At 42.4% G+C, this 17,980-nt stretch overlaps 1 protein-coding gene across 4 annotated transcripts in view; it reads left to right on the top strand.

Annotated features, from left to right (window-relative positions):
* LOC307193288 (uncharacterized protein) overlaps positions 1–17,980 on the top strand; it is a 365,942-nt gene that overhangs the window by 190,638 nt on the left and 157,324 nt on the right. Inside the window, exons 1-3 of one of the 4 annotated variants that reach the window (XR_013830272.1) lie at positions 2,468–2,665; positions 12,811–12,915; positions 17,545–17,682. Coding sequence is in view for 2 of the 4 variants with exons in the window: in XM_079935026.1 (XP_079791152.1) it covers positions 2,645–2,665; positions 12,811–12,915 (126 nt within the window). In the remaining 2 variants the exon portion in view is untranslated. Of the gene's footprint in view, positions 1–2,467; positions 2,666–12,810; positions 12,916–17,544; positions 17,683–17,980 lie in introns of those variants that run through there. The other 3 variants (XR_013830271.1, XM_079935026.1, XM_079935025.1) reach the window with 3 other exon arrangements.

The raw sequence follows: 17,980 nt of genomic DNA, 5'->3' as shown, positions 1-17,980 counted from the left end.
ATAACTGAGATTTTTCAGTTAGGGGTTTGACTTTGTAAACTCCTAACCGCATCTACCTGTCTCAGGTATTTGAGGTAACTAAATACTCTTGTGTCCTGTCGTGCCGTTGCTTCCTGCTATAATGACAGCCATTCCAACCTTTTGAAAGGCTTGCCACTTATTTTAAGATGGACCAAGGATGCTTAAGTTGTATCCAGAAACCCTTTAGTAATTAACCATTTTATTTCAAAATCAGTTAAAATCCTCAGCGCTTATTTCAGCACGTGGGTAGGTAGTGGGTGATGAAGAAGGTGGGGAAGGCTGACCTCTAACTACTTTTCTGGCTCCTGTCGATCTATGGGACCTGAAATTTATTTGCTAACCTGGTGCTTTTCAAACTATCACAAATTGATTGATTCATCAGAAAATATTTCCTGCGTGCTTCCTATGCGTGGGAATAGGACCCACTAGGGAGATGCTGGTCCCGGTGCAGCTCCCAGATTTCTCTGTGGCAAAGGTCCTGGGGTGGCATCTGGCCGGAAGGGGGAGGGCTGCGGCCCTTTCCATGAGGCCACAGGCGCACAGCCAGGGTTTCTCCTTTAATTACTTACTTATGCGGGGTGGTCTCAGGTGAAGGTTCTACTCTGAGGACTTGAAGAGGGGCTGAAGCCCCCCTTTGGCCCTGCCCCTAAACGTTAAACATGACAAACAGGTTGCCTCCCTCCAAGGGAGTTACAGTCTAATGGCGCAAGAAACAGACACTAAATAAGGACGTAAACCCCAAACTGGTTAAAGATGGCAAGAAGTGCTATGAAAGAGAGGAAGACGGTAGCGAGATAAAGAAGAATGAGGAAGACCAGGGGAGGTGACATTTAAGATGGAATTTGAAAATGAAGAGTCAGACACACACAGGACAAAGGGACAAGTGTGTCAGCAGATGGAACCACACATAGGCCTAGAGATGGGAGCAGAAGGGCCCTGGGACTGCAGCGTGGGAAACCCAGGTTGAGGACCACTGCCTGCGGTCAGAGATGGAGCCACGTCCCACAGACTCCTTGCCAAGGGGTTTGTGCTTCTATACCCAGGGCAATGGAAAGCCAAAGGTTTAAAGAGCAGGAAACCCCCGCTTTTTAAAAAAAATATTTAAATTTATGCATACATGCCTGCATGCAGGCTGTGCCGGGTCTTAGTTGCGGCACGCAGGATCTTCGTTGCAGCATGCAGGGTCTCTAGTTGTGGCATGCATGCAGGATCTAGCTCCCCGACCAGGGATCAAACCCGGGCTCCCTGCATTGAGAGCATGGAGTCTTACCCCCTGGACCACCAGGGAAGTTCCCCCCCCTCTTTTTTAATTAACTAAAATCTTACTCGGAAGACAGATATTTTAAATGATAAAGCAGACCTTTCCTGATTAAAATGAGGAAGGGCACCCCGAGCCAGCCTGAGAAGACTTCTCCTCCTCAGCTATTCCCCAGGCACCCTCCTGGAACCTTAGCTCTGCAGGACACAGATAACTCACCATTCCAGGCAATGGTAGCCAGTGCTGGTATTGAAGTTTGAGAATGATTTCAACTAGGAGTGAGTGAAAAGACTGGTTTCGGAGCCTGGAGGCCAGCTTCTCCGGAGGAAATGGATTTGAAATGATTCAGGTCAGCACTGTTACATGATTTCTGTTAGCATTATTCAGCATCCTAGGCTAGGATTGGAAAAAGCGGATGGTTGCAGTTAGGCAAGACAGGTATGACCAAAGCTCTAAGGTGCTGGCTATGTATGGGTCCAGGGTGGTTGAAAAAGAAGAAAAAAGCTCAGGAGAGGATTGGAGGAAGAAAGTAGGTCAAGGAAGTTGAGCCCACCAGGAGCTCCAAGTGAAGATTAGCTGGGCAAGAACATGGAAGAAATAGAAGAAGAAGGCTTCCCTGGTAGCGCAGTGGTTGGGAGTCCGCCTGCCGATGCAGGGGACACGGGTTCGTGCCCCGGTCAGGGAAGATCCCACATGCCACGGAGCGGCTGGGCCCGTGAGCCATGGCCGCTGAGCCTGCGCGTCCGGAGCCTGTGCTCCGCAACGGGAGAAGCCACAACAGTGAGAGGCCCGCGTACCGCAAAAAAAAGAAATAGAAGAAGAGATAATCAGGGGATATTGGATGGAGATGTGCTGGGTGACAAGATCCAAAATGCATCTTGTGAGTTCCTAGGGCAAGTGATGGTCAAGGTTGCTGGCGCAGAGGACCAGGAGCGGCAGGGCCGCTGCAGTCATGCGGGTAATGGTAGGGATGGTGGAGAGGAAAACTGTAGGCTGAGTATGGGTGAGAGTTCATCAATGTAGGATGGCGACGAGAGTGGGAAGAGGGTGACATGATATGATACTGTCCATTTTTCTACAATTTCCTTTTATTCATTCACCATTAAATTGTGGGATTCATTCAAGTTGAGATATATAAATATATATATATATTTATATCCACATACACATATACCTACTTCAGGTTTATTCACATATAACTACTGTATTGTTTCTCACTCTATGAATATACAGTGTTATTTATCCTTCTCTTTAGTGAACATTACGTTGTTCCCAATTTTTGTCATTTCAGACTGTTGCCCCAGTGAACATATCAATGCATAATCTGTGTGCATCTCTGTGAGAGCTGCTCTGACTCACCTAGCAATGAAACTGTCAGGTCCTAGGGTAAGGGCTTTTTCTTTTAACTAACTAGATAACTGCCAAATTGCTCTCAGATGTGGTCATAAGCATTTATACTCCATCCAGGAGTCTAAGTTTCCATTACTTCATGTTATCATCCCCACTTGATATTGTCCAACTTCTTAATTGAGTGTGAAATTGTACTTACTAAGGTTTTGGCATGTATTGATATTTCCCTAATTAGAAGTGGAGTTGAACATCTTCTCGTGTTTCGTGTGATGTTCAGGTTTCCTGGTCTGTGGATTGCCTCAATGTATCTTGCTCCCATTTGCTTTATATTGTATGATTTGTTTTTTTATTAATATATAGGATTTCATTATATACTCTAGACACTAATCCTGAGTGATATATGCAGTTAAAACCTCTGTTTATTCATTTGCCTTTGCTGTCTTTGGTTGAACCTATTGTTCTTAATTTTAACTTAGACGAATGTATCAAGCTTCTCTGTGCTGTATTTAAGAAATTCTCAGAAGAAGAGTTCCAGGATGAATGTGATCTGGAGGTATCCATGATAAGTCAAGGGAAATCTGAGTCTTACTTTTTGTCTTGGGTTATAGAAAGTAAGCATGAGGGAGTGGCCTGTACTTGCACAGCAGACTTCTATTAAGGGATGAGAGGTTTCTAGAAAAAGACTACAGTATAAAGTGATATTTTATGTCAAACCAATGGTATTCTAAGGAGTCAAGTTGACGGGGTTTGGCGGGGGACATGCAGGACAAGGAAACTTAAAGAGAAGGAAAAGAATGAACCAGGTGCAGGTGGAGAAAAAAAAAAAGAAATGTATGGAAGGGACTCACCTCTTAACCAGTGACTATGAATCCCAGGGAAAAGGGAGGCACAATTGAGGAGGGACTCGTACGGATCTCTTCACCCCAGGGCTCTTCTCAGACTTTACTGTGCACCTGAATCACCTGGGGACCTTATTGAAATTCACACTCTAATTCAGTGGGTCTGCGGCCCAAGATGCTGCATTCCTAACGGACTCCCAAGTGACGCTGACGTTGCTGGTGTAGGGAGCAACAGGATAGTGCACCATCCTTTGCAGTCAACCTTTTCATAGCATTTCTCAAGATAAACTAAATAGTCTCAGAAAACGTATTCAGAAACTGACAGATCTGCAAAAATGTTATTTGACCCCGAACATTTCTACTGTTCCTTCCAGAGATCGATCCTCCCCCCTCCTTTGCAACTTCCAAGATTTTGAGACTCAAGCCTTTGAATACCAAGGTAGAGGACCGCTGCTCTGATACGAGAGAGTTGGGTTGACTTCCAGCTCAAGCAGGTGCCTGGGCGAGGTGATGAGAGGTAGGCTGATCTGTCTAGGGCTTTGGGGACTGAGGAAGCTGAGCCACTTTAGGCTAATGGTACACAAGTCTCTTACAAGGAAATGTGATCGATTGGGAGTTTGGGTTTGACATGTACACACCACTATATTTAAAATAGATAGCCAAGAAGGACCTGCTGTATAGCACAGGGAGCTCTGCTCAGTATTCTGTAATGACCTAAATAGGGAAAAGAATCTGAAAAAGAATAGAAACATGTATATGTATTGCTATACACCTGAAACTAACACATTGCTAATCAACTATACTCCAATATAAAATAAACATTTTTTAAAAAAGGAAATATGATGAAGATGCCTAAAAAGTAAGACCAGGCTCCAACAGGGAGGGTAGAGGAGCTAACCTGACTTTCCAAGGAAGCTGGATGGGTCACAAAGCTTATTATAGGCAGAGTTGTCCTAGAACAGACCGTCAGAAAAATATGACATTCCAGGTGTTTTGCTGAACATTGACTTCAGTTATTTCAAGCACTGGGACTAGCTGAGTTAATATTCCTATCCTAAGGAGACATTATCATGAATAGCATCCAAAAAAAAATTAAAATAAACCCTGAGAACAAATAATAATCTTTCAGAGTTTACTTTTCCCAGAACTGTGATTATTATGGGCCACTAGTTTGTTTCTAAACAGTCACACATTATAAAATAGTTTGTATCCTTAGGCTATAATAATGTGTGTACGTTCAGCTTTAGGAAGAAGCAGTGCCCAAGGCTTTTAAGAAATGAAGGAAATTGATGTTTTCATTTAGACTTTGTCATTTACTAGTTCTGCAACCTGGGGGTAAAGCTGCTTCACTTCTTTGGATCTCAGTTTCTTCATTGGTAAAACAAGGGAAATGACGTTCATACTGTCTAAAGATCCAGTCCACGGTTTTCCTTTCGTTTGGTTATTTTTTAGCTCGTTTCAGTGGAAATTTCTATAGAGGAACTATGAATATGAGTTTTCATGTGCTCAGCCAATGCTTGGGTCTTTTAGTCTGACAATCTGGGAAACCAGAGAAAAAAGGAACCATCTCTGGAAGAAGCAGTGGAAATGTTCTGGCTTAAACTAGCCTGTTCCTAATGTGTTGATCTGTGGACACTCTGTCCAAGACCATTTTAGTTTATCTTGAGAAAAGCTGTAACCAACCCAAGGACTCTTAGAACCCTGTTGGAGTTCAACTGACATAGTTTTATGGTGATTTTGTTTTCCTCCATGAAATTCATTGATTACTACTCTGAATGGACTCAATCAACTGTCTTATTTTCTTGCTGAGCTGACTGAAGAGGCATCTCTCCATTTGTAGGTCTTTATTGCTTTAAGTATGAATTCCCTTCTCCTGGATATGTCTCCTGTGTTGGTTTTCTTCCCCCATTTTCTTTTCGTTTTCTTTTTCCATAATCTTTAGCGGTGGTTATCAGGATAGTAGCAAAGACTTGCAAATTTTCTTAAATTCAGTACTGAGTTTTTTTAACACCAACCCCTGGCGTCAGGGGCATCTGCGTTTCTTCCTCTTTCTTGTTGTCTCTTGTGCAAGAAGGGAAACCAAAACAAGCCCTTGGAAGACACTGAACGTCATAGCTTGGAAAAGTTTATCGTCTTGCAGGATCCTTCAAGGGTTTCAGACCTTGGAGATGAGGACAGGAATCTGAGTGGCCTCAAAAATATTCTACTTTCAGGAAGACACTTGGATTCAACTAGGAGGCAAAGGCTGAGTTTTAGACGGTGAGGGCAGCCCCTCTCTTGCTACCAAGGAGATTTCAGAACTGGGCCTTGGCAAGGGCAGGTGGGGACATGGAGGGGGGAAATTCTCTCAACAATGACCACAGTGCTAAAATGCTGAGCTGCCATTACAGCTCAGGGAGATGTCCAGCTGGAAATATTTGAAAGGATTTTGATACCCCGTGGAAAACTCCAGAAGGGGTTCCAGGGTTATGGGTCACATATGTAGCCTTAAAGGCTACGTATGACAGAGTTGTTTTTCTATCAGCACTTGACAGGTGTGTCGTGGACAGCACGTCTGGCTCCTCGGGGGAGCTGACAAAATGTCAGGGCTCTACGCCCAGATTAGTTGAGCCGTCAGTCACTTCAGGCCCTTATACAAATAGTTTTGAGTCTCTGGGCCCTTCCTTTCCATTCAGGCTTTTTTCAAGTTAAACAAAGTCACTGACCATCACAAAGAAAATATTCATAGCATTGTATGGGGCAAAAAAGGGTGCAAAATGGAACCGTTTACTTTGCTGTGTTTGGATTATAAACAAATATTCACACCTGTGCTGGGCCTCCGGCTGATGAAGAACTCAGCCAACTATTTGAAACAAACACATTTTCATACTTTTCATAACTCCCAGTCACTTTAGCGCAGATTGCCAAGACCGAAAATTAAAAGACGAAGAAGAAAAAAGAGCAAACAAAGTATTCTGTGGGTGATTAACCACAGGAGGAAAACTGCTAACTTGGCTGAAATTCATCACCACTCCGTGATCTATTCATTTCTCTATTCACCAACCTTGCTGGAGGTGAAATACTTTTAAGGGAGCCTTTAAAGAATTGCTGGCGCTGATAGATTGGTGCAACACATAAAATGAAAGAGCAGTGAATGCGTTTCACCACAGTATTCGTGCCAAGTGTTAAAGTTGGAAGAAAAAGCAAAGTCAGGAAAATGAACATGATCAATGTAGTACAACATGCGGTCAGGTCAGCCTCACCAAGGGTAGTTTCTTGTTTTTAACTGTGGTCTGGTCAGCCCAGTAGCACAGTAACTCCATGGCACCCCAATATTGATTGGGTATCCAGCATTCCGACGTCTGCTGACTACATAGAGATAGCTCCTGTCAACAAACAAACGAGCCCTTTGCTTCTTCGCTCTGTGAAGCAGAGTGAAGTTAAGTGCATCTTCTTGAAAGAGCTTTAAAGGTAATACCTGGCTATTTTTAGAGCCATGAAGGCCACTGTTTCCTTGCTCAGTTTCCTCCCAGATCTGTGTAGAGTTATTTGCTGGATTATGATTTCCTGGAATTCAGGGTTGGCTTAGGGATCGAGTTAGTTTGCTCAACGGTGCCAACTGGTAGCCAGACAGCACGGCAGACCCAGCCAACGAGGTTCCTCGTGTGATGGCGGAGCGCCTTGGGTGGCCCTCACATGCACGTGGCTGACTCACCTGCAGACACCACAGGCAGGTCCAGAGCCACTGTCATATTTGGTGAATGTTAAAGAAAAAAATACATGGAGAGCGATTTCCTTAGATGAGATCTAGAGGAATTATATTAGACTTTGAGACTGAAAATTAGGCCCCTGGGTCTTCCTTCTCCCTGTAAACACTAGTTATGATTGCCACTCGCAAAGCTATTTTGTGGTCAGTCCCAAGGGTATTTTAAATGAATTTTATTTGAAACAGCATAAACATTCATGGAGTGTGGATGAGGCCAGACTCAAAAATGAATGAAGCAAGGATCCTGGCCCAGGGAAAGTTTTCTTCTATCAGGGTCTAAAGAGTTTTCTTTGAGGCTAGCAGAGAAGGAGACTGATTCAGAAGAGATGTTAATCTAAGGCAGTGTTTCTCCACCTCGGCGCTGTTGACATTTTGGGCAGAAAGTTCTTCATTGTGGAGGCTGTCCTCTGCGTTATGAGATGTGGAGCGCATCCCTGGCCTCTACTCACTAGATCCCTGTAACACACACACACACACACACACACACACACACACCCAGTTGTGACAACCAAAATTTTCTCATGCCATTGCCAAATGTCCCGTGAAGGCAAAAAAAACCCATCACCCTTAGTTGAAAAGCAGTCTTCTAAGGCATTGTTTCTCAAAGTTGAACCAAGGGCAAATTGCACCAGAATCACCTAGGTGCATGTTAAGAATACAGTTTCCCAGGCCTCACCGTGACCCTGCTGAATCCATGACTACCTAGAAGTAGGGCCCAGGAGTCTGCCTTTTAGCAAGTTCCCCAAGTAATTCTTATACTCACATAGCTGTTAAGAAAAGCCCTGCAGGCATAAATGCTACCTATTTGGTAAAGTTACCTTTCTGATCAAAGGACAGAGTATTACTAACGTTGAAGGGCCGCTCTTGGGAACTTGGAATTATGTATTTCTATAGACACAATTCACGGCTGATTTTCCTATACTGAATCTTGCTCTGTGTCATACTGTATCGCAGAGAGGCTCCAGACCAGTGCATCTCCATCTTGACTGCACATTAGAGTCAATCACCTGAGGAGCTTTAAAATCACAGGTGCATAAGCTTCACCACCTGGAGAGTCTAGTTTGGTTGGACTGGGATATGGCCTGGGCATTAAGATTTTTTTAAATCTCATTGGGTGGCTCTAATATGTTTCCAAAGTTGAGAACCGCTGTCCTGAACCAGAGATTCTCAAACTTGAATGTGTTGATACAAACCCAGAGATGATGATGCAAAGAGTAATAAAACAGGTCCCTGCTCTACAAAGTTGTCTAAGTTGATCACAAATCCCTGGTCACAAGCTTGCAGAAAACAGAAAGGCATCCCCAAAAGAAGATAGAAATGGCCAGTGAGTCCAGAATGTGTCAGAATTTGAACCTAATGAGATTTTTTTTTTTCATGTTTTACTCTTTGGGGCAGTAAGCTAATGAGTTAAAGCAGGGAGGTCATGAAACTACCAAAAGGCAGCCAGTCTTCTTAGGGACTGTTCCTCTTAAAGAGACTGATATTAAACGTGAGGGTCAGAAGCTCAAAGGCGTGACCTCCAGTGACACACATGGATAGCACCAAACCCACAGAGAGCCCAGTTCAAACACTGGCCACTGGGTGTTGGCCTGGCCCTGCCTGCGTGCACTCAGGCCATCCTCTGTTCTCTGACTGGACAAGCTCTTAGGAGGCCCACCAGAAAGTCAGTTCACTCTTCCTTTTCAAGTGTATTTCACTCAAGCTGGTCACACCTACAATAATGAACTCTGAGATTCCATGTCCCAAACACCTGTCTTTCCTATTTCCCTCCTACTTTGTGGCAGCCACGCTCACTGTGATCTCTTGAGAGAGACATTTATGAACAGATCCCACCATCGTTATACCTGACATGCTGGGGCTTCGCAGAAACGGGAACAATATTTGAATCCCAGCCCTGCCGTGGGGAAGTTGCCTAGCCTTTCTGAGCGTCATTTTCCTCCTCTTTGCAATTGGGTTGCTAGAGTCATCCTGAGGATTCAATTCCACCCCCTCCCCTTCTTCCTTTTATTAAAATTTCAGCTTAAATCTACGCCCCCATCACTGAGGTCTTTCTTAACTACCCAGTGGTTCTCTGTCACATTACTGTGTTTTAATTCCCTGCATAGCACTGACTCTGTTGTGTGTTTGTTTGTTTATGAGCTTGTTGGTTGTCTCCTCTTGCTAGAACAGAAGCTTCAAGAAAAGCAGACGTGTCTTGTTCCCTGCTGTATCTTTAGCACCTAGAATGATGCCTGGTACACAGGAGGCTCTCAAGAACTACTGATTGACTCAAACGTACCAAGGACCTCATACAGTGCCAGGCACTCAATAGGTGCTCGTGAAATGATAGTCATGATTATTATTTCTAATTAAATTTCTTTGAGATGACAGAAGATTCTGATCCAGAAAATCTCCCTGTGTTCACAAAGGAGGTGATAGAGGCTGGTTATTAATTAGGGGTCAAGGAACAAAACTTGGTTGATATTATTTCAAATATTTCTAGTACAATATTTAATGCTGTCTATTCTGTTTTCTATAGTGCTAACAAAACATGATTATAATTTTAAAATGAATTCTATCATAGACAATAACAAGAGATAGAGTGCCGCCTTGATTTCTCTCTTTTCATCCGACATTTTTTTTCCTGCTTCACTGATCTCAGGTCGCTGATAATTGGTTCATGTTGCTTGCTTCTAGCAGCCCCCAAACTAATAACCTCATTGATTTTGCTTCCATCTCACCTCAGGGCAAAGAACAGAGCCATAAATCTGAGCCTCAACCTATAGCAAGAATTTTTTCCTGAAGTTGATGTTCAAGATCATAGCCCAGCCAGGGCCACACACAGTCTCATGAAAAGCATGGTAGATTTGGGCAGAAGCAGTTTGGTGCTAGTTGTTTTTTGTTTGGGGGATTTTTTGTTTTTTTGTGTATTTTTTACATCTGTATTATAATTGAAGAGGATTAAGCAGACAGTTCTAGGCTGTTGTTGAAGGCCCTGGAACTAATCTGGGGCTGACCTTGAGCTCTAAGACAGAGTGATAGCCCTCAGAATCTGACAGGAAATAATATTTATAAAAGTCCAACGTGCCTTTGAATAAGAAAGTCAGAACAGAGATAATGATGTATAAAAACCAGAAAAATTGTACTCCCTTCTTTTATTACAAATGAGAGAATACGTCTGACTGTTATTACGGCCACCACTGAGTATGGGGTCTACATTGTGACTGTTTTACAGCCGTTTCACTGAGTGTCTGGAGAGGGTGGTTGTATGAACTGCATCCTTGGCTTGACCATTTGTTTTTAAAACTCACACTTGATTACAGCCAGAGCCAGAAACTTTTAAGGAATAGAAATGTGGTTCACTTTTCATTTTCTGTGGTTCAGCCCTCCGTGTGCCACACTCAGATCTTTTTCAGCAAAGAGACATGAACCAAGACAAAAGAAACAACAACAATGATCCTATTAGCAGCTGTTACTTACTGAGCATATACTATGTGCGATGCTCTGAGCTAAAGGCATTCTGTATGTGATGTCATAGTCAAACCTTCTTCCTCTTTTTTTCTAATAGAAATGTTAGAATTATTCAAGGGTCTCTGCCGCAAAGTTTACTTTGTATAAAGAACTACCCACACAGTGTGTATGAAGTCTATGTAACGCATAACCTCTCCCAAGATACGGTATGGACTGGAAAGATACACAGATTCAAAAAAATCAAAATAGGCAAAGGATGTACATTCAGGAATGTTCACTGCATCATTATTTATATGAGCAAAAAAAAAAAATCTGAAATGATTGTCAAATAAGAGACTGGTTGGCTAGGGACTTCCCTGGCCGTCCAGTGGTTAAGACTTCGCCTTCCAATGCAGTGGGTGCAGGTTCGATCGCTGGTCGGGGAGCTAAGATCCCACATGCCTCGTGACCAAAAAACCAAAATATAAAACAGAAGCAATATTGTAACAAATTCAATAAAGACTTTAAAAAAAAAAGAGAGAGAGACTGGTTGGGTAAATTATGACACATTTCATATCAACAATACCATGCAGCTATTAAAAATTATGTAAATATTAATTGAGACAAAAGCATGTCTGGTGAGACACAAATATTTGCACATTCACACACACACACACTTACACACACATATACATCCATCCCTATTTTTGGAAATTTGTACACATGCAGGTATGGCCAGAGAAGTGCTTTCAGGGCTGGTCACTAAATCATTGACCTACTCATCGCACATTAGGGACAGAAGGATACTGCGTGATCTTCACCTGCTTCTTTGTACTTTTCTACAGTTTGACAAGTTTTTAATGAGCTTATGAATGTGTATGATGTTTAAAAACAGACTTTATCTTGTATAGTTTTAGGTTCACAGCAAAATTGAGCTAAGAGTTCCCACATTTCTCCTGCCCACACACATGCAGCTTCCCCTACTACCAACATCCCTCACCAGAGGGGACATGTTTACAATCGATGAACCTGCATTGACACATCCTCATCACCCAAAATTCATAGTGTACATTAGGGTTCACTCTTGGTGTTATGCATTCTATGGGTGTGATTTTTAAAAAAAAAACAAACAAAAAAACCACTAAAAGTATTTTAAAGGTTTTATGGATTAATGAAATATTCTGAGTTATCACTAGAAACCGGATGTTTATGCTGTCATCCTGTCTCCACCTACCCCCATCTCTTTGGGATTCCTAAATGAGGATGAGTCATTCAAAGGGAAAGGGTGGGTTTAACTACAGCAATATTTTATTTATACATGTTCTCCCTGCCTTTGGGCTGTTTGAGAAGCTTAAATAAGCCAGCTACTCCCTGCCTTTCCCTTAGCCTGTGTCCCCGTGGATCAAAAGAAGCTGAACTTGGAGTTGTGGTTTTAGGGGCTGGGAAGATAAGAAAGAGCAATGATAAGGCAGAAAGAGAGGTCTAGTTGGCAATTCCTAGGACAAAACTTCAAATTGTAGGGGCAAACTTTGGGGCATACGCCATGATGTTTTAGACCCTGGAAATAGGGTTTGGGTTGTATTTCAGTGGTATCCTCTGCATTCTCCATTCCCACAGGTGGAAAAACGGGGAGAATAGTTTCAACATGAAAGCCCTGAACTTAAGATTCTAGAGAGCAAGATAAATGTCACGTTGTCCTTATATCCTCAAGATCCCACTTAAAGCCGGCCTTTAGTCAGCGCTCAGTAAATGTGTGAATGGATGGGAGAAGCAAGGAGATGAAAAGGGGAAAGGCAAGGGGGTCAAAGGGCAGGAGGCTTTATATTATAGAGCAGTTAGCACCCACTTTGGGGTGAGATCCATTACTTCGTAACAAACTCTCCATGACTTAAAGAATGTTTGTGTTCTTAAAGCTAACCTTGACCACATCTCACCTTGTCATCCACATTTGGCTTCTTCTTGTACGGTTCTCCAGTGAAAATGAAATTTAATTTACTCTTTCCTCCCTTTTCTCCCACCACCTTCCAAATACCACCAACTCCCTTTCCATTGGAAATGACAAACAAAATAATTGTTCATTGCACACTGGTTAGGATTATGTAAACCAACTTTGGCTTACAATAGGATTCTCTAAAATTCTGACTACAGGATATCAACTCTTTCTCTAGCTCTTGATCACTGAGAACTCTGTGGTCCGCATTCCCGTGCTTTTGTTGGGAAGAACAGCAGAGTGGAAATCCTGCCTGTGCATCTCAATAGCTGTGTGTCCTTGGGTAAGTTATTGGAACTCTCTGAGTGTCCATTTTCTCATTTGTAGAAGGGTGAAAAGAACTCTATTAGATTGTGAGGATTATATTAAATGAGCATCTGGAAACTGCTGTTTAAATTATTATCTTTCCAGCAAGGCCGTGTTGCCAAAACAGTGAAGGAGGATCCCATTTTTCAGTTTCTCCATTTCAGTAAGAGGAGAGAGGATGGCCAGAAGCTTCAACCCTTCTTTGAAAATATTTATTTAAAATTTTTGGAAGTCAGGGCTGGGTTTTAAGGAAGGCCTAGGAGGTCTGGATGCTTGGGTCTGATGAACTCAGTGAGAGACACCTGGCTCCAAATTTTTACGCAGGGAGGTAACTTTAAAAACAAAAAAGGCACACCACCTGCTGATTCCTTTATTGGGAAACCAAGAATTATATAACTCCAAATCATAAACAATCCGCATGTGAAATGCGAAGGCATAGAGGGGACAAGTTTTGTCAAGTTTATGGGCATTCTGAGACCTGTAACCGCAGAACAAGCACAGGTGAAGAAATCTTCAGTTATAAGGCTGCTGGATGCCAAGTCAAAACCTCAGGGTAAGCTTGAGGCAGTGAGATTGTGTTATACGGCTCTGGCCTGGGAGAGTGGAAGGGCAGTGCAGTAGGAAGCCTGGAGGGAGAATACTTTGATCGGTCAACAAGTTAGTTTATGGAAAATTATCTCAGATCATTAACTTAGTGGCCATACAGCAGAAGGAGTTACAGTGAGCAGTAACATCTTGGGGGTTGATGACGTCGTGATATGAACTGTTGGCTACTTTTCATTGATAGGGAAAGCAGGTGTGTAAATATCCGTGAACCCAGCTCGATGTGAGGCGTGTTTTCTTTTAAAGGCTCTCATTTGGCATCAGAACGTCTTTCCCTTAGACCAGAGATCAGCAAACTTTTTCTGTAAAGAGCCAGAGAGTAAACGTTCTCAGCGTTGCAGGCCATACGGTCACTATCAAAACAATTCAACTCTGCTGTCATGAATGCAGCCCGAGATAATTCATAAACAAACAAGCATGACTGCCTTCCAGTGAAATGTATTTGTAAAAACAGGTTATGAGCCAGACTTAGTCAATGGGCCATAGTTTGCTGACTCCTGCTTTGGACTAATAGTCTCTATTTTGGTCACCCCAGACCCTAAACTACTTATTTTACCGGCTGACCTCATATTCTTATTGTTCAAGAAGAATTTACTTTGTCTTTTGAGTACAGTGGATTTGTGTTGGGTGTTTCGAATCTGTGACTTTAGTCCAGGAAATATTCCTACCATAAAAATAGCACAATAAGATTATCTCTTCCTTTCTGACGTTTTTTCCCCTTGGGAGATCTTCAGGACATGGCTATAAACCGCCTAGTTCAACTTGTATCTCTAGTTTTAATCCTATTTTTCAACACATTCTCCAAGCACCAATAAACCTCTATCTTTCACACAGTAGAGAGGTTTTTTTTTCAAATGCGCTGGTTGAACAAAGACAAGCGAGTTTATCAATGTACACTACAGAGTAACTTGCTACTCATGTGTTCAGTGAATGTTAGATGAATGAAAAAGTGAGCAAGTGAAGGAAGAAAGGGAGGAGGGAGCAAGGCAGGAGGGAGGAAAGGAGGAAAGAGCAAAGTTATGGTGCATCATTGAGTCAGTGATTTAATGTGTTTGCCAGATCGATACTTCTGGTTCTTTTACAGGTAGATTTATAGTCAAGGGCTTTCTGGTTACATGTTTAGTTTATAAGATTCATCAGAAATAGACTCACAGACATAGAAAACAAAGTTACAGTTACCAAAGGGGAAAGAGGGAGAGGGATAAATTAGGAACTTGGGATTTACATATACATACTACTATATATAAAATAAACAACAAGAACCTACTGTAGAGCACAGGGAACTATATTCAATACCTTGTAATAACCTATAATGGAAAAGAATCTGAACTATATACACACACACATAATTGAATCACTTTGCTGTATCCCTGAAACATTGTAAATCAACTGTACTTCAGTTTTTTTCATTTTTATTTTATATTGGAGTATAGATGTTGTGTTAGTTTCAGGTGTACAGCGGAGTAATTGTTATACATATATCCACTCTTTTTCAGATTCTTTACCCATATAGATTATTACAGAGTATTAGGTAGAGTTCCCTGAGCTATAGTCCTTGTTGATTATCTGTTTTATATATAGTAGTGTGTATATGTTAATCCTAACCTCCGAATTTATCCCTCCCCTCTACCTTTCCCCTTTGGTAACCATAAATTTGTTTTCTATGTCTGTGAGTCTGTTTCTCTTTTGTAAATAAGTTCATTTGTATCGTTTTTTTAGATTCCACATGTAAGTGATATCATATGATGTTTGTCTGACTTATATACTTCAGTTAAAAACAAAGATTCATTAATAAGTGTGCTTGCTTCAGCAGCACATATACTAAAATTGGAACAATGCAGAGAAGATTAGCACGGCCCCTGTGCAAGGATGACGCGTAAATTCATGAAGCATTCCTAATTTTTATGATCTTATTTGCAAAGCAGAAATAGAGTCACAGACGTAGAGAACAAACGTATGGATACCAAGGCGGGGTGAGGGGGGGCGTGTGATAAATTGGGAGATTGGGATTGAGAACCTACTTTAAATGAGAACCTACTGTGTAGCACAAGGAACTAACTCTACTCTGTGCTCTGTGGTGACCCAAATGGGAAGGAAATCCAAAAGAGAGGGGATATACGTATTCATCTGGCTGATTCACTTTGCTGTACAGCAGAAACTGTTACAGGAGTCCCACTCCCCTGCAAATAAAAAACCCCTTTTACAGAAAAAATTAAATTAAATTAATTAAAAATTCGTCAATAAGGAGAGAATCATTCATTTACTCAACACATATTCATTCAGGAGTTTCCTTGTGCTATGACTTGGGAATATAGTGATGAACAAACTAGACAGAATCCCTGCCCTCGTGGAGCTTAACATTCTATTGGCAAAGGTGGCCAATAAACAAACAAGTCAGTATATAATAAGGTGCCCGGTGATTGGCTTCCAGGCTCACTCCAGAACTATCGACACTTGCCATTGCTTCTCTCTCATCAATTATTTGCCAAAGACGCAACCCCAGCCCTTTTCTTCCACTTCCCTCCTGCAGAAGAGACCTGCACAGTCATCACAGGGTAAAGTTGGGACCATAAAACAGTGAGAATTGGGATAGATTCCCAGACACTGCAGATAGCTCTCTTGCTTCAGCACCGCTGGGAGGAAGGAGGTGCTTCTTTCTAGCGATTTGAACTCTCCCAAGCTGGAAGCCTGCGGCGAAGTGTAAAGTGTTGGTGACAACTTCAGTAACTAGAGCCAGGGGGCTGTCCTGGCAGCTTGAAGCTTGTGCCATCTCGGGACCATATCAATAGCACCAACACAAACATGGCCGGTGCCCGTGGCAGTGACAGTCCCGGGGACATCTTCTTTTTCTCTCCCCAAGCCCCACGGCCTAGAGCCCATGCCTAGAGCCTGGGCTCCTGAGGAGATAAACAGAAAAGGGGATTAGTAGCCAACACGGAGAGGAACGATCAAGGCTGTTTGCTGCTGCGCTAGCCAGACCAGCCTCTGCTTGTCCAGACAAAGCCAGACAGGGGCCAGAGCCCTGCTCACTCTCTCCTCCACCACACTGACCCTCAGACCTCTTACTGGAGACAGAGGAAAATAAGATGACTGCAAGTGTCCCAACGTTGGGTCTTTCTAGATGCACTCTTGCACCAGGCTTGTGATATACTCCGTTGTTCTCTGGGAAAGTTTGGGAGAGAGACAGGAGTAAAATGAAGGAGAGAGTTTGTGTTGGGGAGGGCACACCAAGGTGGACACGTAGACATACCAGAGATGTTGGGAAGAGCATTCCTGCATATCGCACAAGCCCAGGAAGATAGAAACCCACCTCTTCTTTTGTGGGTCCTGTCTCTGACTAGAGCAAATGCTTGTGAAAAGTAAAAGCATGCAACCCTGCCCCCCAAACGTGTACAAAGCAAGTCGCTGGTCTATAGAAATCAAAGTACAGAGGGTAGCCTTTAAGAGCATAGATCCTTAGTTCCAGTCCCAGCTCTACCGCTTCCTAGCTGTGCAACTTTAGGTGAGTTACTCAGTTCCTCTCAGCTTCAAGTTCTCCATCCATGAAATGGAAATGACGGTAGTCCCTGTACCTTGGGATTCATACGGGAATTAAACGTAGGATTTATGAGAATTGTGCAGCAACCACAGAGGCCAGGAACATAGGAAACAGTCTATAAATGGCAGCTGTGAGTCACGAAAAACTACATTACCCATGTGTATCAACAGAGCTGATTTTTTTAGACCTATAAAAAACCTATTAAATTGGTTTTATTTTTTTCTATTTGTTGTAAAACGCTGTGACACTGAGTTTAGGGAAAGACAGTGAATTGCATTCGTTTGATTATTCATGTAGTCTATTTATGTAGTTGGATGATAAAGTTTTGACCAAAGAGAGCGTAAGAAACAGCATAGCAAATCGTGGTAAGTTGCCTCAGTTTTTGGGTAAACTTAGGGAGGCTCAGCCATGAAAGTAAATTCATTCTCTCATCAAATATTTATTAAGCCCTCTTCCACATGCCAGGCAAAGATGAATAAGAAGTAACCCCAACGTTGAAGATTTTGAAATCCAGTAAGAGAGAAAAGGGAAGAACACACATATACAGCAGATACAAGTGCCCCCAAAGAGATACAAAAGTCGCATGAGGACCTCAAAGGAAAGTTAAGTCATATTTAGGTATTGAGACACAAAAGTTTTCATGAAAGAGGTGAATTTCAAAGTGGGCTATGACAGAACTGAAAGATTAAACAGAAGGAGGAAGGAGCATTGCAAGAGGCAGAAACAATAAGAGCAAAGCTTTTGTCCATTTTTTCAGTTTGAGTAAGATGCAGGGCAAACGGTGAGAAGATGAAGGGAGAAGGCTGAGCTGAGAGAAAAAAATGGAGAGATTTGAACACAGGCTTACAGAACTTAGACTTTATTTGATAAGGCATTGATAGATGGTACTTTAGGAAGATCA

The sequence above is a fragment of the Stenella coeruleoalba genome (genome assembly GCF_951394435.1).
Source record: "Stenella coeruleoalba genome assembly, chromosome: 10".
In the NCBI taxonomy this organism is placed as follows: domain Eukaryota; kingdom Metazoa; phylum Chordata; class Mammalia; order Artiodactyla; family Delphinidae; genus Stenella; species Stenella coeruleoalba.
The sequence above is the reverse complement of the archived record's forward strand: the minus strand, read 5'-3'. Positions and strand labels throughout refer to the sequence as shown.